General features: G+C 36.3%; 1 protein-coding gene across 21 annotated transcripts in view; it reads right to left on the minus strand.

Moving 5' to 3' along the window:
- RIMS1 (regulating synaptic membrane exocytosis 1) overlaps window positions 1–25,381 on the minus strand; it is a 306,200-nt gene that overhangs the window by 115,302 nt on the left and 165,517 nt on the right. For 14 of the 21 annotated variants that reach the window (XM_030448774.1, XM_030448773.1, XM_030448768.1 and 11 more), the window contains exons 1-9: window positions 17,822–17,872; window positions 15,666–15,765; window positions 10,958–11,081; window positions 4,495–4,541; window positions 3,205–3,317; window positions 2,054–2,184; window positions 1,655–1,826; window positions 1,367–1,523; window positions 89–160 (exon numbers count right to left, since the gene is read on the minus strand). In XM_030448774.1, the coding sequence (XP_030304634.1) occupies window positions 89–160; window positions 1,367–1,523; window positions 1,655–1,826; window positions 2,054–2,184; window positions 3,205–3,317; window positions 4,495–4,541; window positions 10,958–11,081; window positions 15,666–15,765; window positions 17,822–17,857 (952 nt within the window). In that variant the 5' untranslated portion in view covers window positions 17,858–17,872. Of the gene's footprint in view, window positions 1–88; window positions 161–1,366; window positions 1,524–1,654; window positions 1,827–2,053; window positions 2,185–3,204; window positions 3,318–4,494; window positions 4,542–4,822; window positions 4,880–10,957; window positions 11,082–15,665; window positions 15,766–17,821; window positions 17,933–18,689; window positions 18,758–25,381 lie in introns of those variants that run through there. The other 7 variants (XM_030448756.1, XM_030448755.1, XM_008502285.2 and 4 more) reach the window with 4 other exon arrangements.

Here is a 25,381-nt window from a genome sequence, read left to right on the forward strand (position 1 = left end):
AAAAAAAAAAAAGGAAAAAGAAAAGAAAGGAAAGAAAAGAAAAAAGAAGCAAAAGAAGAAAGCAGGACCATGCTGTTCACCCACGCACCTGGAGGAACAACTCCAATACCATCATCAACATCATAATCTGAGATGTCACTATCACTGATTGGCCGAGATCCTGCACAACAGTAAGGTAAACAAATACCTGAACATCTGCTTGAGTTATAAAATGTAAAAATATGTTCATTTAACATACTACTGAAATGAAAATGATGATTTTAAGTTGAAACAATAGAGGAGGTGAACTAACCTGCAGTGACTGAGCCAATTTGGCATCTTAAAGCTTCTACAGCCTCCTCTCCCATTCTCCTCCCCTCAAGTCCTCAGCAATCTTCTTACTATGACAGTTTATCTCACTAAGCCAGCAAAAAGTTAACTCGGACAACAAAAATAATACTTTTGTGTTATTTCAGTGAGTAAGCTGAATCAGCTTGCTGAACAGGAAAGGAGAGGTGGCAGCATATGGTGAGAGAGGGGAAGAGGAAACAGCACTGCCAGATTTTAGAAGAATATCTCATGAAAGCTAACATAATTTACTCACTCTATATATATCCTCAGGCAGCAATAACAGCAGTATTACATTTTTATAGTTCATTCCTAAATGTGTACCAATTTCCTATGCATTGGCTGGCATGAATAACTTCCATGTTTAACAGAAAAATAGCTTGGAAAAGTATTTTAAAATATTCCCTTATGTCCATATTTATATGTAAATCTGAAAATAATTTAAATGAACAGAGAAGCTACAATATTAAAATATTTCAATACATTCAATACTTTGATATGCCTCAGACAAACCTGAAATCACTCATGAAAACAACTGTACCTGTGAAATACGAGTAAAGCATTTCTTTTTTTGCAAAAGTACACTTTTCAACTGTTTGTATAATAAGCATATTGAAATTTGAGACTAATTTTACAATGAAAAATGGTTTTAAGCCTTAAAAGCCATAAAGGGCTTTTTGCATTTTTTTTTTTTTTTACAAAACCATTATTTTAATTACTTTTTAAAGTATCAATAATGATTAATTAATATTTCTGTTTAACAGGAAATTAGTGGGAAAAAATGAACAATTATCTTTTGCTAGTGAAAACCAAAACAATTCCAACAGGTTTCCCATACTTCAGTTAAGCATCACAGGTGTAAGGCTGCCATTTCATACATAATGTCATAAAGTTGTATCTCTCTTGAACCACACATTTTCATTATACTTAAAGACTATTAAATAATATTTTTATCTTGTAGATGGAAGTTAAATACCATTACACCGTATCCAGCATTTCTAATTTCAAATTAAAAGACACAAATGGAATTTGGACCTACTCTGTAATTTTTTGCTAGTGCTTTCTCCACCATGAACATGTCTTCTTGGCATGAAAGGTGATGGCTGAGGCAGAGGTAGTGAAGATTCATCATGAGTCTGTAGTTTATACCAATGTGGTTCATCATCTAAAAGTGCTGTCTCCAGCTCTATAAGAATCTAGTAGAAAAATTATCAGGTTTTAATTTTACTTTCTAGGTGCACACACAAAAATGCATATATAAAATACATATGCATATCTATTCAAAACCAAACAAAAAACTGAGGAGAAATGTGACTGTCTGTATCACCTCTCCAAGAAATTCACTCTCTTCTTCTTGTACTCTTGGCTGATCCCATACAGTTATTTCAAGCATTCGTTCTCTAAAATCTCTACGATGTACATGTGAGTAGATAAAAGTTTGGTTCCATTTTGGTTCTAGACTTTTCTTGACTGTTTTGGTCCTCCTTTTGCTCTTATCACTGAAACACAAATATTTGTTGTAAATTGTACAGTTGATCACAGTTAAGTAATCCAAAAGTCCAGAGTTAACCTGATACTGACTTGCACAACTAAAGCACATTTTTTCTTATAATTAGGCTAACAAAAAAAAAATATTTAAGGGAATTTAATTCATAAGCATTCATTTATATCTTGATTTAATACATGGTAAATTTCAACACAGTTTTCTACACTGAAAAACTACTACCTTCTGTCTGGAAGAAAATACATTTTTACATAGGGATTCCTGGGGCGTCCATCTACTCTTGGTGGCAAATCTGTTGCTTGCAGAACATTTACTATTAACTGATGTCCCACTTTGTCGTACCACAGTTTAACCTACAAGAATCAAGTTACCAGAAAACATTACTGAAAATGGAGAAAAAACAAGAATTTTCATGTGGTATCACATCACCACAATGAAAAAATATTTATTGTTTCTTTCCAAGACACAATCAGATATATCTATTCCACATCTCTTAATATTTAGTTAGGTTATATGGAAAAGATGATGGCATAATCCAAAGACCACTCCTGAATAACATGGTGATGTTTGATTATAATTACAATGTTTACTGTACCCACTGTATAATCTTGTATGTGTAAGTGCATTTAAACCAGCATATGTCTTACCTCTGAAACTTATAAGCTACATTCAGATAGGAAGCCCTGACTGCACTTTCATTCAAGGTGTAGTTGAAATGCATCTGCTCTGAGTTGTCAACTTGGGTATGTCCTTATGGAAAGTATGATACACAGATAAATCCTTTCTTAGGAGAATCATAAAAAGAAGACATTTTTGAGCCTACTTAGCAATTAATATGATCAATAATAATAATAATTTTAAAAAAATATAAAACAAGGTCTAGCTAATAACAGTATACTTAATGCACAGCTTCAATTACTTTTACAGAAAGTTTCAGGATGTAAAGTGTATCTAAATGAAAATGCACTACTGAACAGTGCACTACTGAACAAATGCACAGTTCTTTATGTGTTCCCATAAAAAAAGATAAAGTGGTACTATGCCTGCTATCTGAGAATTACTGGGCACCTATACAGAAGAGTGACAATTTCCTATGCAGAGGGTACAGGATGACAAGGCAAAAGTCACTTTTATGGGTTCCTCTCAGTATAAATTCCTGTGCTCTTTAGTGTATTAAGATAATAATCCTTTACCTCTGCTATGATTACAGTGATGTTTTGTGAATGTGAATAGGGGGTCTTAAAAACATTTGAAAGATGTTAGTCTTTACCAACAGCAGACATTTCTCTTGATCTCCCAACAGATATTAGGCTGAGGGACCAGCACTTCTTGGATTTTAATTAAGAACTCAGGGAAAAACAAAATATGCTCACAGAAAGCTGCCCTGGTAGGACTTGTGGAGCATCCCGTAGCACTCCAGGACTGGTCGGAGATATAACAGAAATTGAAGGCCTTTCCATCTTCTGAGATTCAAAAGAACTTGAACCTAAAAATACATGAGAAACATATGAACTTGCCAAAATTTTTAAAGTGTATTTAGATAACTTATGATTTGCTTTTTTGTTTAATTGCATAAAACATATTTATAAAAAATTTAACTGGATTAATATGTAAAAAGATTTTAAACTGATGCAGATGTTTGGATACCCTTGCCTCAAATCAAGCCTGCCATTCTGGTTTGGTTTTGTTTGGTTGGATTTTTTTTTTTGTTTTTTTTTTTTGAAGCAACATATAAAATGTGTTCCTCATATTGCAGTGACAAACAACAGCAATTGTTTTAAATAAAAATATTGTCCTCTGACAGAATTACACATTTCCTTTCTAACTCAAACTGTCTTATGATTCTATGATCTCAAATCACAGAGCACAAAACCAACATCTATTGTGTGGATTATACTCCCAGTAGCCTCTGAAATTTTAACTTCCAAAGAGCTTGCACACCAGAAGGTATGCAGGACATGCATCTGGCATGGAGAGTGCTCCAGCATGTGCTGGACATCAGCAGTTCTCCACCAGAGAAGCAGACACCTCATAAATGGCATCAGCTTGTGACAGGTGTAACAGCACTCAGTGGCTCCACAGAATGCTGTCCCAGGGAAGGTTTCTGGTTGCATCTCAGACAAGGCTCAGATGAGAAAGAACCAGGATCCCTGGCCCTCACACACTCTAGCTGACACCATTAAAGTGAGATAGTTAAAAAGAAAACCGTTCTTCTGAAGAATGCTACACAAAAAGTTCCCAGAAACAACATTTTCTTGTTAGGAAAAAGAGAAACAACAACACTGGACTTGCACTGGATGGTGCAGGAGGTAAAATACTGACATCATTTGTAGCTTTGGCAATCCCTTGTATCTGTTTTCTCTCTTATGTCAGGGCAAGTAAATTACTGCTTTGGGCTACAGCATGTATATAAGTACAGTACTAGCAACACAAGATATAGAAGAAAATAATAAAATTTTGCTAATATTTGAAACCTGTATAGCTTTTAATCAAGTCTATATTGCTTTGAATTTAACATACGAGACCAAGGTGCAAGTTCATTTAGTCATGCAAAAACCTCTGAGCCAATGCAGTCTCCCAGTGCTCATCTTTCAGAAAGTTCATCACCAAAATGGTTGTGCTGGGTACAGGACCACAGTGAAAGGAAGAAGGCATGTACTCACTAGACTCTAATGGGGGATGAGAAGTCTCAGGAATCCGTGGAATATCACTAAAACATGAATAAAGGCACAGTAATTAGAAACAACAAAGATGAGCTGCTTCTGTAACAAGTATGTTTCTGGGACGCTTTTTTAGAACTATAGATCTGTTTCTACTCTAGTGGGTTACAAGGAAAGAAAGGGGATGAATTTCACAGTATTTTTACAACCAGAACAGTAAAGCTAGAGAGCTTTTAGAGAGAGAAAGGTGCTAAAAGGTAGTGTAGCTATGAATGTTCAACTAATTTATGGAGGAAAAAAAATCAAAAAAATAAGACAGAGATTAACTCACTAGTAAGTTTTATACAAACGTCTCAAGGAGGTCACAGAATGAAACCGATGAAAATGTCTTAAAATAATAAAAAGAAAAGGCAAATAACATTAGCAGTGTGAAACAAACAAAAGAATAATGCATTTCTTTAGAGGCTGAAAAAACCAAAATCAAACTATGTTTCAACTCAATGTAGACAGTTTCTGACATACACATACCCAGCTCATATACAGGCATATGTAAATTCAAACTGATTAAGTTCACATATTTATATCAGAATTTTGTCACCAACCAATTTACTCTTCCATCAAAATCATGATGATGATAGCTCCTGCCTCTTCTTTTTTCAGTGATCATTGAAAACACATTGCAAGAGCAAGAATTGACTGCTATGGCACAAATAATAGCAAAGCACCAGAAGAGCAAAATGGAAACAAAGATCTCCAGTGAATTACTTGAAAACTTATTCATCTCCATGAAATAATCCAAAATTGGAACTACAATAACATTTCTGATGAACATATACAAGATTTTAAGGCTAAAGCTTAGCATTTTAATGGTATTCAGACATTTCTATTCAGTGAAGCACACTCTTACTGACTCAATAAAATTAAGACTCCCTCATGTATAAAAGTCACTTCTGAAAAAGAGACTCAAGTCAGAAAATTAATGTAAATGTGACTAATCAATTAGTCTTAAATTTGCTTTTCATGTCCTGCAAAGCCTATTTCAGCTCCCAATTCATGTCTTGCATCATTTTACATTTTTGATCACTCCACATGCCTCACTTTACTTTGACTTCATAATCCAAGAGTAATGAGGTTTCCCCAAACTCATGGAAATATAATCACATTACTTAGTCTTGACATAGTACTGCTTCACAAAAATATAAAGAGATTAATGATGTGTTGCACAGCAGCTCTGTTGTGCAGTCTTCCTCCTTTTGACACGTTCTCCCTTAAGTTTCCAGGGCAAGTCTCATCAGTCTGAAATATTTATTTAGCATATGCAAGCCAATTTTTCTGTTCAATACATTGGCTTTGTCATGTTTTCTTGCACTAGAATATAAACACTTTTATGCAATATAAAATTGTTTTTGACAGTATCCTATGTAGGTTACCTAAATGAGGGCTCCTATGTGAAAGAAGTATTTCAACTTGGAAAGTGCAGCCTATTCTCTCAAGTTTCATTACTCCTGCATGGTTTAACAAATGGTCAAGTCAATAGTATTTTCCTCACTTAGAACTGGTAATACAGAAGTCCTCTCCAGGTTATAGTAAATAACAGACTCAATCAGATCTTTGTTAAGACTTTACTCATCAGACAGGAAGGAACTTAAATTATAGTTTTTTATGTATTTTGCAATTCTTATGATAGCTGAGTGGAGCATTGGAAGCTAGAGTATAAATTTCAGCTTCTGACAAAATGCATGGTTTGCATAAAATTGTTATTTGTCAGCTTTCCCACCCACCTTGTCCATCATCACTATATTAGAGTTAATTCTGCCTCAGGAAATCTTCATAGAACAATACACAGCCTATACATGTACATATATAATGTATATGTATATGTGTGTATATATGTAATTATTAGCAGGAAATCTTTCCTTCCCTAATATATTTTTCTTCATTAAGTACTGCTCCACAGAGAACTACATGACACAAAAAGCTAAGAAACCAAGAAATTAAGTATGCAATACAGTCCTGATCACCAAAATTGTGACATCATATCTTAACAAGCTCTGCAAAAGATCTACTTTCTGCTGTTGATTTAAACATGAACAAGAAATAATCCAAAGCTGTGATTCTGTCCATATTTAAAATTTGTTACTCCACATAACTATTTTTAAATATCACCTGCCAACAAGAAAATGTGGGTATTTCTGGTATATATATATGGAGTGACTTAAATAAATGCATGAGCTTTTTAAACATTGGCATTTTAATTGAAGATTTGAAGTTCCAAAAAGAAACTATAATACAAAGCTTGTTAGGTAAGAGCATTAGTTTTGCATAGCATGCTGTTTAAGATTGCAGAAGATATTCGAACATTATTATTTACAAAAAAAAAAAACTTTGCCAGAAGAAAGAGTAGAAACCTCATGAGTTAGAATATTCACAGCAAATGGTAAATACGAAGTAAGAATTAAGAAAATAACTAAATTTTTATATCAGAATATCAGAAAAATTTTTATATCAGAATATCAGAAAAGTCAGGCACATTCCAGTAAAGAGCTGTTGACATCAAGTTTTGTCTTTCTAGCACTACCATGAAAGGCAAAGGTTTTGTGGGATCCTTCCACACCTTAATGAATACATAAATTAAACTAAACTAAACTATAACTTGAGATTAAATTGCAAACATATATGGTTCATGAGGATCACTGTTTTGTAAAGCACGGAACCAGCTGCAGTTTCTCTGGGGGCTATAGCCAACAGCTCGATGACTGAAGACAAAACAAATTCAAATGTTTTTGTAATCCACAACTCCTTAGGTTCCTCTAGTGACCTAAACACAGAATACCTGCACCTAGGGCTCACCCTCCTATTTCCAAAATTATTCCCCCTTATAAACCATCAGAACCTGTAGATCAATGTGTAGTTTGCACTTATTACATTCCTTGAGCTTCTCTCTGAAATTCAGCACTGCCTGGTTTGTGATGGAGATTTAACCTTCCTGCAAGGAACTAGATTGTAACTAGAAGTAACTAGAAGTAACCAGTCCTTGCATACAGGAGCTGATTTATAGCAGAGAAAAATTTTGGCAATACTATCTGTGGACATCCATGCAAAAGGTAACTAAATATCTGACAAAGAAAACAGAGGCAAATGAAAAAGCATTTGTTTTACCTGCACTGTCCCATAATCTCACCAAGAGAGGGTGAGTTGGTTACCATGCCAGGTTTCTTCTCCAAAAAGTGTTCTGCCAGAGGATTTTCTATGCTGTTTTATGATAACTGCCTCTTGTATTATATGCATATTCATAGGTAATTCTTCCCCTCATATTTAGATAGCCAACCCATTAATTGTACTTTTTATAGATTTCTTATCTACCTTGCGTTACAATCATTAGCATCAATTAGTTTCTATGGAGATTTTAAGGTACTATTGTGGTTATACTGTTTATTGTTTTTATGCCTTCATCTGCTAATAGTGTTACATGTTTCACATCTTTCCCCAATAAACATCCTATAATTATCCATTATTCAAAATTACATTTGCTGGTAGACACAAGGATCAAAATTTACAAGACTGAGCAAATTGTTTAGACATCAATTTTGTATCTGGCAGTCATCTAATTTGTGGGCTTTATAGTCCTCCCATTACTCAGTTAGGACAAGCTGTGTCATATCTGGGCTTTTTAAACCTAATATGCTAGGAATTTTTAAATAGAGACCATTAAAAGTGCTGGTACATTATTTGCATTATTAATATTGAGAGATGAAAACACTTAGATTATTCAGACAAAGTATCATTTTTATGGTCTTTTGGGAACCTATTTCCTCATGGGAATTTTAGGTGTAATGGATTACCACTTACTGCTGTATCAAGCATTTGAATTTGCTGAGGAAGCACCAAAAGTAAATACAAAACTTTTATACACTAGATTTGTTGGATTAAATAAAATTCCCTGGCACAAAATTTGAAATAATCACATAGTCTGCATAACAAGAGAAGAAAAGGCTCAGGGAGTGGGGAAAGTAATCTGTTAGAGCAAGAAAACTATTTTACATTATGAAATTCAATTTACATAGATTATAATTATTTCTAAAAATAAGGAAATAAATTAAGATGAAATCCTGTTTAGTGTGTTCTTTTTTGTTAATATCGGGATTCCCTTCATTGTGCAATACCCAACATTTTTTACTCTTTTAAGATGACAGACAAGAATATCCCAATCTGATGCAAAACAACAGGACTTTGACTCATTATTGCTAGAGAAAGAAAATAACTTTAAATTCAAATGCATATGCTCTAGTAGTTTTATGATATTTATTTGCTATTCTCCAAAAGGTTGAACCTGTAGGACACAAATCTTCAAGAACAATGGTGTTATAGTATGCAAAAATCTCAATGCTAAGACTGCATTTGTCTTTAAATACAGATACAATCTACAGTGCCCTAGTTTTGCCTGTGGTTAGGGGGGAAAAAACCCAACAAAAAAGTATGGGTCACCCAAAGCAAAACTTTACATTTTATCAGTACTATTTCTGGGTGTACTTTTTAGTGTAAAATTCACTGCTCAGATTCAGAAACGTTTTTGGATTTTGAATGTCCTTCACATTCTATTGAACAGATACAGCATTTTCTCTCAATTTTTTTCAAGAATACATCACTGGAAGGTGGTCACCATGTACTTAATTTTTTTAAACTATTGGATTTATCAAATTCATAAACTAAAATAATTCAAATGGTTCAATATTGAAGTGATGTTAAAAGCTTAAGGATATGCAACATTTGCAGATATACCAATAGCAATAAATATCTCTACAACTCGTTATTTAAAATAACTTATCTAGCACTTTCTTTTTACGTCAGTTACACAAATCAATTTTCAGGTTTTCCTCAGTCAAGACAGAGTTCAAATCAGGTTCAGAAGAAACGTTTCTTTTCAGATGAATTAAACATAAAAACTAGACATCAATTTTATTTTGAACTACAAAGATATAGGAATGTATTTAAAATTTTAAGTTAGGAATGTCTCCTAATTCATCTGACTGAAGAATATACAATGAGACTTCTACTCCTCCCTAGTCTCCAGATGGATGGTAATTTCAGCTTTTAACAACCACTATTATTGCATTAAGCTTTTGTTTTCCATTAGGAGGTAGAACTCCTAGCTAGAATTAGGAACAAATTTTATTATTATTCAAGTACTTTTAATAATTATTGCCATTATCAGGGTAATCTCCTTTGCAAAATATAGCTACATTTGCACAGTAGGGACAAAATCAAACATTAAAAGCTGATGTGAAACAAATGTAAAGTAGAAGATTTTAGTCAGAAAGAACTTTAATAGTATTTTCTGTTTCTAAAACTGAAAAATTTTCATGTTTGAGTCAGATAAATCTTAGAACAAGGATAAAATCTAGCAAATTCAAAAAAGAAACAATCAGGCATTCACAAATAGGAAAGAGTTTACAATCTGCCTACATGGTAGTGGTATGTAAAGACCTACAGTGAGTGCACGTGAACTCTGGGAAGGTGACAAATTACAGAGAGATTTAAAACCTTTTAAATTATTATTTTTTAAAACTAGCGATGAGTCACAGTTTATTGTTAATCATGTGGCTTTATTCCACAATATGTTAATTTACAATATACGAAGCATATTCAATCCATATTCCTATTCATATTCTAAGTTTTAGAAACTTAGCTTAAAATGGCCCCAACAGGGTTGTGTTCAAGGAAGGAGTGCAGAATATCACTGAAATTATTATCACAAATGCAGGGTCAAACCCACTAATCTTACCAAATCAGATTTTATTATCTTTCTGAGGTTTATTTGGGAAATTGATAATACCAGTATTGCAATCAGAAGCCCCCAAAACTGGATTTATAATAAATAAAAGAAGCATAATACACGAATGCTAATTTTTAAAGAAAAAATTACCTTCATATTTATGAAGGTACTTTGATTTCCCTTTTTTATTTTGACAATATAATAATTTAGGGCTAAATACAGCCTTCAATTAAGAGATTTTATTTTTCTTTTTTTAGCTCTTAAAGAATGCCTGCTTAAAATCCTACTAGCATCGACTGACTAAAATCCTGCAGTGTTCAACGTTTGCTGATATTTTCTTCTGCTTATGATACTTGCAGAAGTTATTCCAATTTAATTAATCTAAAAGCCTGAAAAACAATTATTTTCTCATGCACAGGTCCACTCGATCCAGCAATTTTCCTTTTCCACTTGGCAAAAAACCCCTCGTCAGTACTTGGACCATACTAGAAACAGCATTTATATATATCATTGTAAAGATCCCAGATTGCAAATGCCAGAGAAAAAAATGCAACCCACAGAATATCAATAATAGAATGTGAATCATATTCCATTATTAAGAGATAAAAAATAATGAATTCACAAATAGTCCCTTTAAGAAGTCCCATTAGTAGAAGTAATAACTGTGCTTAAGAAGCAAGTCTTTAGCCTTACCCAATTGGTCTTGAAACAATAATTTCAACTTGAGGTTCTGATTTGGATTCTAAAATAATGTTGTAAACTTCTTCATTTGTAGCTCCAGGCAAGGGTTTACCATTCCATTCTAGAACTTCGTCCCCTTGAATTTAAAAATAAGATTGTCATTTCCATATTCTTTTAGAAAGAAGTGAAAAACATTTACAAAATTTACACAACCAAATAACATTGCCCAAAATCAATCAGAAAGCTGTGCTGAAGCCCAAAAAGGTTTGAGACATTATCAAGGCTCCTTTCTCAGAAAAGAAATACCGTATGTGTCTGCAAAACATATTAAAGATACCACTTGTGCAAAGCACCTGTCATTTTTACTATGAAATAAGAGATTTTAATTAAAATCAAAGTGTCACCAAGATAACTAAATATAAGACACATGCAAAACACAACTGGACATGGGCCTGTGTAGCCTGCTCTAGCTGACCCTAACTTCCTCAACCATTCTGTGATCCAGTGATACTCTGCTGCAGATTGACATCAGATGAACTCCCTGGTCTTAAGCCCCACTATAAGAGCCTAAAGCTGGTCGAGGAGCTTTTTGACATGTTATGTTGAAAATGTTTAAGATAACCAAGATATCCGCACAAAGCTGTCCATTCAGATGCATGTTCAGAAGAGATGGAAAGTTTTTAGACCTATGCTGCAAATATCTGAATTTTTTAATTGATTTCTAAAGTACTAATTGGGATTGGGAGCTAGTTCCAATCTCTTATAGAAAGAGACAAGAATCTGAACAGCCCCCCTGTTATCCAGAAGGAAACAGTCAGTGACCTATTGAGCTGCTTGGATCCCCACAAGTCTATGGGACCAGATGGGATCCACCCAAGGGTGATGAGGGAGCTGGCAGAAGAGCTCGCCAAGCCTCTCTCTATCATCTACCAACAGTCCTGGCTCATTGGGGACATCCCAGATGATTGGAAGTTGGCGAATGTCACGCCAATCCACAAAAAGGGCTGGAAGGAGAACCCAGAAAACTCCAGGCCTGTCAGCCTGACCTCAGTGCCTGGCAGGGTCATGGAACAGATCATCCTGGGGGCAATCACACAGCACCTACAGGATGGACAGGGGATCAGACCCAGCCAGCACGGGTTTAGGAAAGGCAGGTCCTGTCTGACCAACCTGATCTCCTTTTATGATCAGGTGACCCGCCTGGTGGATGAGGGGAAGGCTGTGGATGTGGTCTACCTGGACTTCAGCAAGGCCTTTGACACCGTCTCCCACAGCATCCTCCTGAGAAAGCTGGGAGCCCGCAGCTTGGACAGGAGCACCCTGTGCTGGGTTAAGAACTGGCTGGAGGGCTGGGCCCAGAGAGTGGTGGTGAACGGGGCTGCATCCAGTTGGCGGCCGGTCACTAGTGGTGTCCCCCAGGGATCAGTATTGGGCCCGGTTCTGTTTAATAGCTTTATTGATGATTTAGATGAGAGGATTGAGTCCATCATCAGCAAATTCAGATGACACTAAGCAGGGGGTAGTGTCGATCAGCTGGAAGGCAAGGGGGCCTCTGCAGAGGGACCTGGACAGACTGGAGAGTTGGGCTGATTCCAACGGGATAAGGTTTAACACGGCCAAGTGCCGGGTCCTGCACTTTGGCCACAACAACCCCAAGCAGCGCTACAGGCTGGGGACAGAGTGGCTGGAGAGCAGCCAGACAGAGAGGGACCTGGGAGTCTGGATTGACAGGAAGCTGAACATGAGCCAGCAGTGTGCCCAAGTAGCCAAGAAGGCCAATGGCATCCTGGCCTGCATCAGGAACAGTGTGGCCAGCAGGTCCAGGGAAGGGATTCTGCCCCTGTACTCAGCGTTGGTGAGGCCACACCTCGAGTACTGTGTCCAGTTCTGGGCCCCTCAGTTCATGAAGGAGCTTGAGGTGCTGGAGCAGGTTCAAAGGAGGGCAACCAGGCTGGTGAAGGGACTCCAGCACAAGTCCTGTGAGGTGAGGCTGAGGGAGCTGGGGCTGTTCAGCCTGGAGAAGAAGAGGCTCAGAGGAGACCTCATCACTCTCTACAACTCCCTGAAAGGAGGGTGTGTACCCAGGGGGAGGTCGGTCTCTTTTCCCAGGCAACTCTCAGCAAGACAAGAGGGCACGGTCTCAAGTTGTGCCAGGGGAGGTTTAGGTTGGATATTAGAAAGAATTTCTTTACAGAGGGTGTGATCAGACATTGGAATGGGCTGCCCAGGGAAGTAGTGGATTCTTCATCCCTGGAGATATTTAAAAAGAGATTGGATGTGGCACTCAGTGGTAACCACAGTGGTAGTGGATCAAGGGTTGGACCTGATGATCTCAGAGGTCCCTCCCAACCCAGACGATTCTATGATTCTATTCTATGATTCTATGATTCTTCTCAAAGTTGGGCAATCATCATATGACAGACCAGCTTGCTCAGGGATTTGACCAGATGAGATTTGGTTAAATCAAAGGAAGGATACGTAACATGTCTGGGAAATCTCTTTCAAGCCTTAACTATCCTCTCTAGATACAGGAAGAATAATATTTTCTCAACCAGGTTCTCCTTCATTCCAGTTTGTGCACATTGCTCCCTTTGTGATCAATGTGTACCTCTCACAACAGTCTGGCTCTTGTCTCCCTGCAGCTTCCCACAGGCCAAGTGAAAACAAGAACTAGACCCTCCCATAGTTTTTCCTTTGCTCATCTGCACAAACACAATTCTCCCAGCTATGCTGGGAGATGCTCTAGATTCATAATCAGCTCTCTCTCCTTTGGCACAACCTAGTCCCATTTGATGGTATCTTAAGCTAAAGGAAATTAAACTGTACACATCAGTCCAGAAACAGCCTCACAAGCACTGCATGGAGGGAACAACCACCTCCCTGCCCCAGGACTGGTGACAGTCCTCCTAGTACAGAACTGTGCATGACTGAAAGGGCATTTTGCTGACTCATGTTCAACTTATTGTCCTCCAACTAATCCAGAAACTTTTCTGCCAAGTTAATCGGCTTCTAGTGGTTTTGCACTGGGCTATTCTGTTCCTTATGCAAAATTTCATATTCCAAGCTATAGTCCTTTATTCCTTTGACTAAAAGGAGAAATTAGAGAAGTACATTATAATAGTGACTGGTGCCTGGCTGTATGCTGTTTTAGAGGTATCATTCCATGTAATAACTTTGTAGTTATCTTGTTTGATGCAGGATTATTTTAGAGAATGGTTCATTTTTGTGAAGTTGTCTGGAGCTTTCTGAAAGATTGTCAGCTATCACTGAGAGATTTTGGCAGAATGGCTTGTGAAGAAAACCAGTTGCTTTTTGTTTTATTTTTATCTTAAAGGGACTACTAATGCTGTTGCTAGCAGCAGCATCAACAGAACTGGCATAAAAAACCCTTTTGATGTTAACTCCTTGAATCATGAGTGCTTGAAAATGTTGTTTTGCAAGTTTAACATACTAGTACGGGTGTAATTTATTAATTAAAATTTATGACATTTATACAATTACTCAAAGATTTATCAACTAGCTAAATTTTTGAGGATTTTCATAAAGGTAAAAAAGTATGTTTTCCTAACACCAAGGACTCACCCATGCCTCTTATTGTGTTTTAGTCTCATATAATAGGAAAGCAGACTTTTGTTCATAGAAAACATTCACAGAACTTATTTTTTCCATTAAATTATTTCAGCTCTAAAATATATTTAGAAACTAAAAATAGCCTTGTCTTAAAAACAAAGTAGTCCAGGCATAGAAATGTAATATTTTACCCCAGATAGTTCAAGATGAGTGGAGAGAAAATTATTTTCTGTAACTAGAATCTGCAGTTAAAACCTAACAAACATTTATAATAATTGGTGTTATCATCAACCCCATTTATATTGGCTTGGTAAAAAAGCCAAACAATCAATGCCAAAACAAAGTAGGTTATTTTTAGGGGCTTATAATCTTTTCTACTTCTTTATTACTATTTGTTTCATGCAATTATGCTAAATTCATACAAGTTTTCATCAGAGCTTTTGGATTCCCAAGGAGGCATTGCAAAGACTTTGGTTGGCTAAGACAAGACTTAGAAAGTAGTTGCTTAGAGCCATGGTGAAAATATAAACCACTTAGAAGTGCTTTTGAAAATAACTGCTGTGTAGAGTTCTCACTTCATTTAGAAGCTTCAAAAGTGCCAACAGCACAGCCTGAGTAACTGAGTGTACATATATATATACACTGTAACTGAGTATATATATATACATATGTATATGTATATATATATATATATACAAACGAAAACTTTTAAGTTAATTTTCTTGGGCTGTTTTCCATTTTTATTTGTAATTCACAGTGAAATAAGGACAAATGAAGTCCATTTCAAGAGCAGTGCATCATCCCTCAGGTTACACCATGGTGCAAGTGAAGTAATTGTAGTAACTTCTGTTTTTCACAATGAGACAGCTTTTTAAAAAATGTTTGCATTGCTTCTATGGATCATAATCAGCAGCTCCTGAATTAGCAAGGATGCTCAGTTCTGGCACCAGTACTTATCAGGAGTGATCATTTTGCTAATACAGCCAAGCAATTTGAGTTAAATGTAAATTAGAAATGTAGGCAACTACAGTTTTCTGTCATGGTCCTGCTTTTAAAAATATTAGCATATCACATGAGCAACATTAGCAGATGCATTACAAAAAGCAAAAATTAAAAGACAATACTTTTTATATGAAGCTGATTGATTTACCTGCTCTGAGATGCCCCACCACATCAGCCAAGCTACCTTTCTTCACTTTGGTAATGAAGGCACCGAGTCGTCCTAATTCTGTCATTTTTCCTCCAACAACCTGGTTAATTATCAGTTTGTGAGTTTCCAAGCCACAAATGAGGCATTATATCAAGCATAAATAGAGAGACCACTTTTCACATTATTTTTAAAATTAAACTTAAAATAAGCATAAGCAAAGCTTCTCAATTTCTGCTTCACAGGGGCTTAAAGACAAAAATTAAGATACAAAAAGAACAAATCTATTTGAAAAGAAGTAAAGCTGACACAGAATTAATCAAATTCCTTTTAATATGTTTGACTAATCAATCTTGTGCAGTTTGCTAAGTGCCTCATTTTGTTGCAGAATGTTTCTTAATAGATACCCAAGAAAGTGTACTTTGCAACTAGATGTCTGTCATTTTCTTAAATTTAAATTGCAATCAAACCAGATGTATGAAAAACCCCAAATGCCATTTCAAAGTTAGCAAATACTCTATGTGAAACATGGGCAAACAGTTCACAAGAACATTTTTCCTGCTATAACCCTCATCCAGGCACAAAACAGGATAAAACAGCAATTTCTGGCTTTTGCTAACAGAACTGAAGACAGCTATTTTTAAGATGACTGCATGATACAGAGATCAGAAAAATCAGGAAAAAAGTTGCCCTCAGGAGGTTCAATTTTCAACAAAATTTAAACCAAGAAAATGTGGTTTTGCTGACTTGCTTGCATTCTTTATCTTACTCTCTCCAGTCAGGATTTTTTGTCATGAATATCCTGGAACAAGTTTTATAATAAAATGGAACAGTGGAAATCTGGTTCATTACACATTATTCCCCATGATGCAATCACAATAACTAGTTGGAGTTTAATAAAGATGTGTAGCCAAGAAGACACAGAAGGCCACGTGCTCACAAGCTTGGCACAAGATTCCATGCTAAATTTATCAGTGGGGGCCTTTGTTCATACTTGAAAGAAAACTTGAAAAATTGAGGATAAGCTCTCCAATATACATTTTCTACTAGACCAAAATTTTTCTCACATATTAAAAAATACTGCTTTCTGTCAGCAAAAAGCAACCTTGTGCTACAGACTACCAGACATTCAGCAGACTGAAGCTGTTCCCTTCTGTATTGTCACAACATTTTATCCTACTTCAAGGTGGATAAATTGCTCTTACCCAGGACATGCCATTACCAAGCTCACAAGGTTCTTTCCTGATTTAACTCCCACCACAATGAGCAGAACAGACAACTCACATTTCCATCATCTAAGACTGAACTACAAGACAACTGTAGGCATGGACTAGTCCACTCTCTGCCAGATTCAGTCCTAAGTGGCTGGGAATGTTTCACATTTCTCATTGCTTCTTTTGCTCTCAGTGGGGAGAGAAAGACACCCAAGTTAAGTTCTCTCAGTCACCTTTTGAGCTCCATATAATTCAAAATACACATGGAGAGAAAAAATCTTTTACTGGCACACTAGTCCCCTCCAGTTTCAGAAGTAGCCCTCTCTTTTTAAGTGTTTCAGCAATTTAAGGACATGAACCTAAAGGTGTGCTACAAAGTACTAATTTAGGGATTTAAATCAACTCGACAGATCTTAATTTGGGGCCAGGAGGTTAATTGAAATTTCATTTAATATAGCCTCTACAATGCTTTAAAAGGTTTTTTTTTCTTCCTGCAAATTTTTGTATAAATATTTAGTGTCACTCCACAAAGTTTCTTTCTGAATGGCTGAGAGTATTTAAAACACTGACAGTGCAAACACTCGCATCTGGATGGCATTTCTATAAGTGGATTATGAGATTAATTACTTGACTGAAATGCATACAGCAGAGTTAGAAAAGGCAGGGCTTCATTAATGCACTACAAGATGCAGAGTAAGTCATGAAAACAGGAAGCTGAATAAACACACTTTTTAAAATCAAAAGGGTTCAGCTCCTTTGCCATGTGGAAGACTTCATAGAAGGATAATTTGTCTGTATAACTTGCAAAACTTAATAAAAATCAGGAATACATTTTTGTCAAATGACCATATAATAAGAGAATCCTCTGATTCAACGGGTTGGACCTCTAGGTATAAAGCCAATGGAAGTTCCTTTCATTTACCAGAGAAACAATTTAAGACTTACTTTTAGCCCCAGTAATGCACCTGATTCTTTTGGCATGGTTGTTCTCTTGTTAAGAATAACACGCCCAATTAAACGATCTCCCTCTTTTGAAGGCTGCCACGTTACTGGATGCTGTTAAAAAAGCAAGCAGTAGAATTAAAGAAATGGAACCATGTTCCTGTATTTAGATGCACATTTGTCAACCAACAAAATTTCTGGATCATTATGTCACAGTAGACACAAACATCCTTCAGATGTGTTACATATGCCACCCAAGCTTCTGTTATTGTATCTGTTCTAATCTAGCTTCATTAAATATTTATGTACACTTAAAAAAAAACAACAACAAAACAACTCAGCACTAAGTCTGCAGGTAGAACTGTAATACAATTCAAATCTCAACACAATTACACATTTAAAACTTACTTTTAGTAATACAAGTAAATATTTACTTTTAAACTCTCTGACCCCCAGAAAGTGCATTCATAAATCCTGTTCTTTAAGATAATACACCTGTCACCCACTTGTAGTAGATAGTTTTGTTATGTAACACAAATCTAAATGATCCTTTTCCATTCCAATTCAATAGAAAAAGCTGCTATCTTCTCCAGAGGCACATGACACTCACATCTGCTTTTGTAGTGTGCAGTGAAATCTACTATCAAGTCTATAAAATAATTAAATTTGCCTTAAAATTTAGGTAAATTGCTAGCATACATTTTAATAAAATCTTCTTTCTGATTTCAATTTCCATGATACACAAAATAATTTTTTCTTATAAGCTGCATGGAACAATTTTTACAAGAAAATATCTATTCTGAACTTTAATAATCAGCAAACATTTTAATTTTAATTCCTACTTATGAATCTCTTTTTCCATATTTCTTACCGAACTAATAGGGGATGTTTCCCTGCTGTGCCACGTGGCAGGATCCAGCCAGTAATAATCCAAGTCACCTGGAAGAATACGAATAGAAAGAAATGTGTAATCTCTCAAACAGAGAAAGAGGTATGAATGATTACTTTTGCATGCATGAATTTGTGCAATAGTTTCACGAAGGAAATACAAAACCAGTGTTATTGTTCAAATTGTGTATCAATTTGAAAAAAATATAGCCTACTAATATAAAAGCAAACCCACATAGTACTGCATTTATTTGGAACTCTGCTTTTTAACCTCAGAATCAGTTGTGCACTCTGGCTGCTTTTGACTTTGCCCAGTCATCTTCCAAGAATGGCCCCAATGCAGGGCATTCACAGCTCTCCTCCTCCCCTTCTCCCCGGCCCTGATTCTGAAATAAACACAGGACCACAGCTAACGATGACATGAGAGAGAATATTCTGTACAATAGGCACTTAGCTATCCTTAAGGACAGAACAGCAAACCACACTCAGGAACCTGCCAAGTAGTTGATAGATACTGTGACAATGGGCACAGTACAGACAGAGGCACAGGAGCTGGTAAAGGGTAATAGAGGAGGAGCAGGTAGAATAGTCACACTAATAGAACAAACAGTGCCAACAGCACGTACAAAGTTGAGGTCTTTCATTTCACTGGGGGCAAGTTTATGTGCTATGTACATAAAGGATAAACCCATGGATTACAGGTGGATTACAGGAGCCAAGAGACTACTGGGCCAAGGAGGGAAACTATGGGCAGGATTTGGGAGAAAAGGTAGAAGTGTGAGATCACAGAGAGTATATTTGAACTTATATAAAGCTAATGAAACTACAGTTTGACTTAATATATTATAGCTGTAGGAGACTGAGTCAGCAGCAAAAAACTACCAACTTAATGGGCAGCTGTCTGTGATAGAGTACTGATGTAAATGCACTCCAAGCAAGAAAAGGCACAAATTGCAAGAGGAAGAATATCAGGCAGTACAATTCAAAGCACAATGAGGAAGGGTACAGCTGATATTGGGAAAGCCATAGGAGAACAATGCAGGCTAGAATAGATCCAACAGAAGAATAAGTGTGAGAATGCTACAGAAGGGAGAGGTCTGAAGTGTTTCTGTGCTAGTGCTATTTTTAAAAAGAATACACTTGTGAGCTCTGAACTTTGGTATTATTTCATCCATTTAGACGTTGCCACAGTGTGGTAAAAAAATGCAAGTGTCATTAGAAATGAGAACTCTTCCTAATGCTCTATTGCAGAAACAGTAGTATATAAAAGCTTGATCTGAAATAACTGAGAAGTATTTTTCAATTTTACCCGAGAAAAAGCAATCGATTCTTCCATGTAGATTACAACACCTTTAAACTCACAAACAAAATCTCCAGCAAAGCAAAATCAAAGCTATCAGTTCAGAGGATTGTTTAAACCCCAAAGGAAATACAGTCACCTCTCACTCACATTTATAGCCATACTTGTACTGTAGGTATTTTTATGCCTCTCTTTGCCATAGAAACTTGTTCATTCGAAATGCAGTAGTGGACCAGTTTCACAATACTGGGTTTTGATTTTATAAGTGAATTGTTTTTCCAAGTATTTAAATTATTATGTCCTAAAATTATTTTTACACAAGCTTTCCTAATAACATTCCTACAAACTCTTTGCCAGTCACTGAAAAGATACCAAGTAAAAACTGCTATATACTTAATACATATAGTCACATATATACTTAAATGGCACCTTTATTGCCATTAATTTCTGCACCCTCAGTAATGTCTAAAAAAACTCCTATTTTATCTATTACATACACTTTAGGTAATAAATCTTCACTATCTTATTAGAGAAAGCACATCTCTATAATAGGACAGCTAGACAGCTACTCTTACTAGCACACGCCCATCTAATAGGAAACCAAACAAACCATGCTTCCAGGAAGAAAAAAAACAATCTGCATTTAGAACTTACTATTTTTTACTCTTTTCCCACAAATATTTAGATTCAAAGCATGAAATACGAGTTGTGCCATTCTCCATACTCCATAAAATCTTTAATAGCTTGCCATCCACGTGATCATATGCACAAGCTTGTTTATAAGCAGGTTATTATTATCATGTGCATAACCACACAGGGCAGTCTGTGGTTGCATTAGCTACTGCAGTGCTGCAATTCTGAAGAACTTAACTTCTCATTAAAGATCTTTTGGTTTTATTTTTAGAATCATTCCTTGCATCTTCAGAGAGTTCCGAATTGCAACAAGAACAACAAATTGACAAACCAGACTGCCATCCCATGTGCTGGCAGTAATCAGGGACTCTGATTTCCAGTAATGGACTCAACAGTAACACCAAAAAAAGCATCTCTGCTGTGTGAGCTGGACTGCCACAGGGAAAACAAAACACTCTGCTTCCTTGTTTCACAGGTATTTGCTCAGCAATAGGGAAACATTCAGTCAGGAATAAATGTCAGCTCCATCATATAGAGGTGTTTGTCCAAGCACTAAGTCATTTCTGCTCTTGTCCCCATTTTTCTCTGCTCTCCTTTCTTCCTTTCCCAGCTTCAGCTTCTGGGTTTAGGCTTCTTTGCCGCTCTTACTCCTGGTTGTTGCAAACCTGTGACCACCTGATCAATGCATTCAGAATTCTTTCCCACTAAATTCCTGCTGTAGCAATATCCTCTGGTATGTCTTCTGTCTTGGCTCCTACCTGCTCAACTTTCCATCTCACCAGTGACCTTTCACTGTCTTCCCTGTCCATTTTGTTGCCGCCATTCATCTTCTGTCTCCTGCTTATGGCTTTGCTGTTCTTTCTTTAGGTCATGTACTATACTTCCTCCTTCACTTTATTCCCCTCTATTTTAGGCTACATCATTAATCTCCTCCTCCCTACACATAAACCTTCAGCTTTCTGTTTCTGTCACCTCTCATGTCTGTGTTCTGCACTGCAGTAAATTCCAAGCCAACAGCTACATCCAGCATGGCTGAAATCCACCATGGTACTGGACTACAAACACAGCTGTAAGAAGCTGGAGCATGGATGGTATGCTGGGAATGCATCAAGGTACCTTCCAAATAAAAATTCTTGACTGAAAGTGATATGTCTACAATTTGGTGACTGTTTTAAAAACTGCAGAAATGCATGAATTGGGGAGAAAAAGAAAAAAATCTCCATGTTCTTGAAAAATTAATGAATTTTTAAACTCCCATTAAAATTCAGTATGAAACAGACAGAGCCATGCAAACTTTGGGCTGAATCTATGGCTGTAAAAAGGGTTTTACAATGGAAAGTGCCAATTAGTCCACATTCATAAACAGCCATAGAATTACATATACAAATAAAACCACGAAGGAACAAAATCCCAAAATGAAAATTAAAAGTAATTTATGCTAGCAATGCTGACACTAGTGTCTTGACAGCAGGAACAAAGTACTTAGTAGTTATAGCTATATTTTTTTTAATAATTTGTCCTTTACCATCCTATGTCACTGCTGCTTTATGCCACCTGTGAACTGCTATAGACCAGAGCTTATTCTTTGTTTACTTACACAAAACACTTTCACTGAATAATTATTATAGACATCCAGAAATAGACAGCAACTTGCAAAAAAATTAGTCTAAGTGCAGTTTCAGAATTTCAGAGTTTTCAGATTGTCTCAGAAAACCCTCACCAGAACTCAAGACAAAACAAAAAAATACAGAGTAATTTCTCTGCTGTTAAGTCACTAAAAATAAATAGCAAAATAAGACAAATGTAAGATACTATGGAGTGCATAAAACAATTTTGTAATGAGTAAATTACTGATTTACAGGCTTAAACTTATTTTAAATAATTTTTAAATAAATTTTTAAATTTAAAAACATTAAAATCTTCAAAATAATAAGTCCCTGAGAAAATATACTGTATCATTATTTTTGTACATTACTTGTACGTTTGTACTGGTATATTTCAAAAACAAAAACAATGTATTTCAACTTACAATATATAATTAAAAATGCATTTGCAGTTATAATGCATGATTTACTTAAGACAAATGGAGTGAAACAAATATATATTTACAAAACCTTTCTTCCTGGAGAAATTAAAGAAACAATGTATCCTGTCCACAATGAAATATTTTTCTTATTAGTAAATTACTTCTGTCTTGGACACAGAAGAATACTTTCCGAGACACAAGCATTTAGAGGTTTTTTCCATGAGAAGTCTTTTGCAGTCTTCAATCAAATTTCAAGATGGGGAACAAGATAAACTGTCCCTGTTTTTATATCCACAACATGTGTGCCTTCAAATTAAAGGGAAACCAAAATTCACATCACCCAAAAATGCTTTCTCTAAAATACTTCCTCTTCAGCAGCACCACCCATACCCAAAGCTAATGCTGGGATACTGTGATTTTGAATGAAATCCTGCAAAGCTGAGAAGTGCTGGAAATGACAGCCTGGTCTCTGGCAAAGTGAAAACAAGCACAAAATACAAGAACTCTGTTATTGTGCGTGACCAGTCATGATGATTTCCAGAGTCTTGAATACTAGAGATAAAATACCCCAAGTTGTTCCCAAATCCATCCAGACTGTATTTGGAGACTACTGGTGTTTTGCTCAAATCCAGATGTGCTGGATTTGCAGCAATTACTTAAGATGAGAGGCAGACAGCCCAATGATAAGAGTCAGTCAGTCCATATTAGGCACTTTAATAAGCCTAACTTGTAACTTCTGATTAACAAGGCAATTTTTCACATAACTAGGAAATGTAGAAAAAATTTTTCAGAGGCTGCATCTCCAATTAAGGGACAAATTGGTATTCCCTACAGTCAGACCACATCTCACTAATTAACACATGCAATAGCAATTCATGTACTTACCTTTGTTAATTTTTAAGGTCAAATATAGCATGCATTAAACAGATAATAGAGCTTATCAAAACCCTGGAACATCCTCTGTTACTGCTTCCACAGAAGGAACAAGCTCGAGATCTAAGGGAAAAGGAGTGATTGTTTCCCAAGGTAAAAATCAATAGAAGCCACATGACAACCTATATAAAGTGACAACGAATGAAAAGAAACTCCATGGATCAACTTGACTGACTTCCTCCTTCATGGCCTGCATTTTCAGGAGCTAGAAGACCTCTCTACATGCTATTGGCAAATGTCTTCAGCATACTTTAATTGCCATCAAAAACACCTGACTGCTGTCACAGCTGTGACAGGTCATAACGTTAAGCAAAAAAGTACTTGTATGCCATCCCAAATTATTTTATCATGTCAAATAAACAATTTATGTTTAAATCATTATAGTCTAGCTGCTAACTAAACACACAAAGAGAAAAGACACAAGTAGCCTGGCTTGATAGGTGGCCCTTGCCCTGAGAGAATTCTCAGGGTACCTATTGACAATTTATTTAGAAAGCTTCACAAAAATGCTCATTATCTCCTTTCTCTCAACTCAACCCACTTCAGACATCTAAAGTTCAGAACTTAAATCCTTGCAGAATGAGGTCTGTGTTTTACCATTTATGCAGTCCCAGGGCATGCTGGCTCCTGTGGTATGCCAGAAGAATGTCTCTCGTGGCTGGGATGTTTAGGTTTTATTTTGTTCAGAAAACATGTAATTGCACTGGATTTGAGTGCCTTGCTGGCACATATTCTAAACACTGAACACTAACTTATTGGAAGATTCCAGAGTTCAAATTAAGACTAATACTCCATATGGGTGACAATTTACATATATCTAAAACTCATATTTGGAGTACAGACCTGGCACACGTGCCTGGTGACCCCTATAGCTCCCTAAGCTAGATCCAGTCTCTCAGACCTTTCCCTCACTTAAAATTATTTAAATAAATATTTAACATAGCAATGAGACACAAAACTGCCTTTCTGTATCCTAGGTAAATTTCTGAGTAAGAGAAAATCATGAAAAAGTGTCAGTGGTGCTTTACCAATGACTCAGCCTTTAGATCTAGGTAACTGGCAACCTGAGCTTATCCACCACATGCTGAAAAGAAATGCTTATTCCTTACGATTCTCTTTAGAAGATAAGGACAATGCACACTCCACCTCAGATAAAATTAAAACTTCAGCATTTTGTTTTGGAAAAAAAAAAAAAACAACTTCGTTTAAAAATATCTTTTAAAGAGGTAGTGACATTCTAAGTACAGTACAGGTTGCAATGTTACTTAGTATTTGCAAACCAGAAATCCAGATTAGGCAAGTAATTAGTGAACTCATGAAATACTATTTCAGTGTGAGCACATATGTTGTGTGTGTATATATAAAAATATGTATATATACACGCTATTTCCTCAGCACAAGAAACACAGAATGACCAGAGGGTGAGAAAAATTCTCCTGTGGATACAGGCTGAGAGAATTGGGGTGGATCAGCCTGCAAGAGGTTCCAGGGAGACCTTATTGCAGCCTTTCTGTACTTAAAGGGAGCTTATAAGAAAGATGGGGACAACTTTTTTAGCAGGGCCTGGTGTGATAGGGTAAGTGACTGGTTTTAAACTAGAAGAGGGTTGATTTAGACGAGATACTACGAAGAAATTCTTCAGGATGAGGGTGGTGAAACACTGAAACAGGTTGCCCAGAGAGGTGGTAGATGTCCCATCCCTGGAAACATCCAGGGTCAGGTTGGATTTGGCTTTGAGCAGTCTGGCCTAGTTGAAGATGTTCCTGCTTGCTGCATGGGGTTG

Source organism: Calypte anna, chromosome 3, assembly GCF_003957555.1.
Source record: "Calypte anna isolate BGI_N300 chromosome 3, bCalAnn1_v1.p, whole genome shotgun sequence".
Classification (NCBI taxonomy): domain Eukaryota; kingdom Metazoa; phylum Chordata; class Aves; order Apodiformes; family Trochilidae; genus Calypte; species Calypte anna.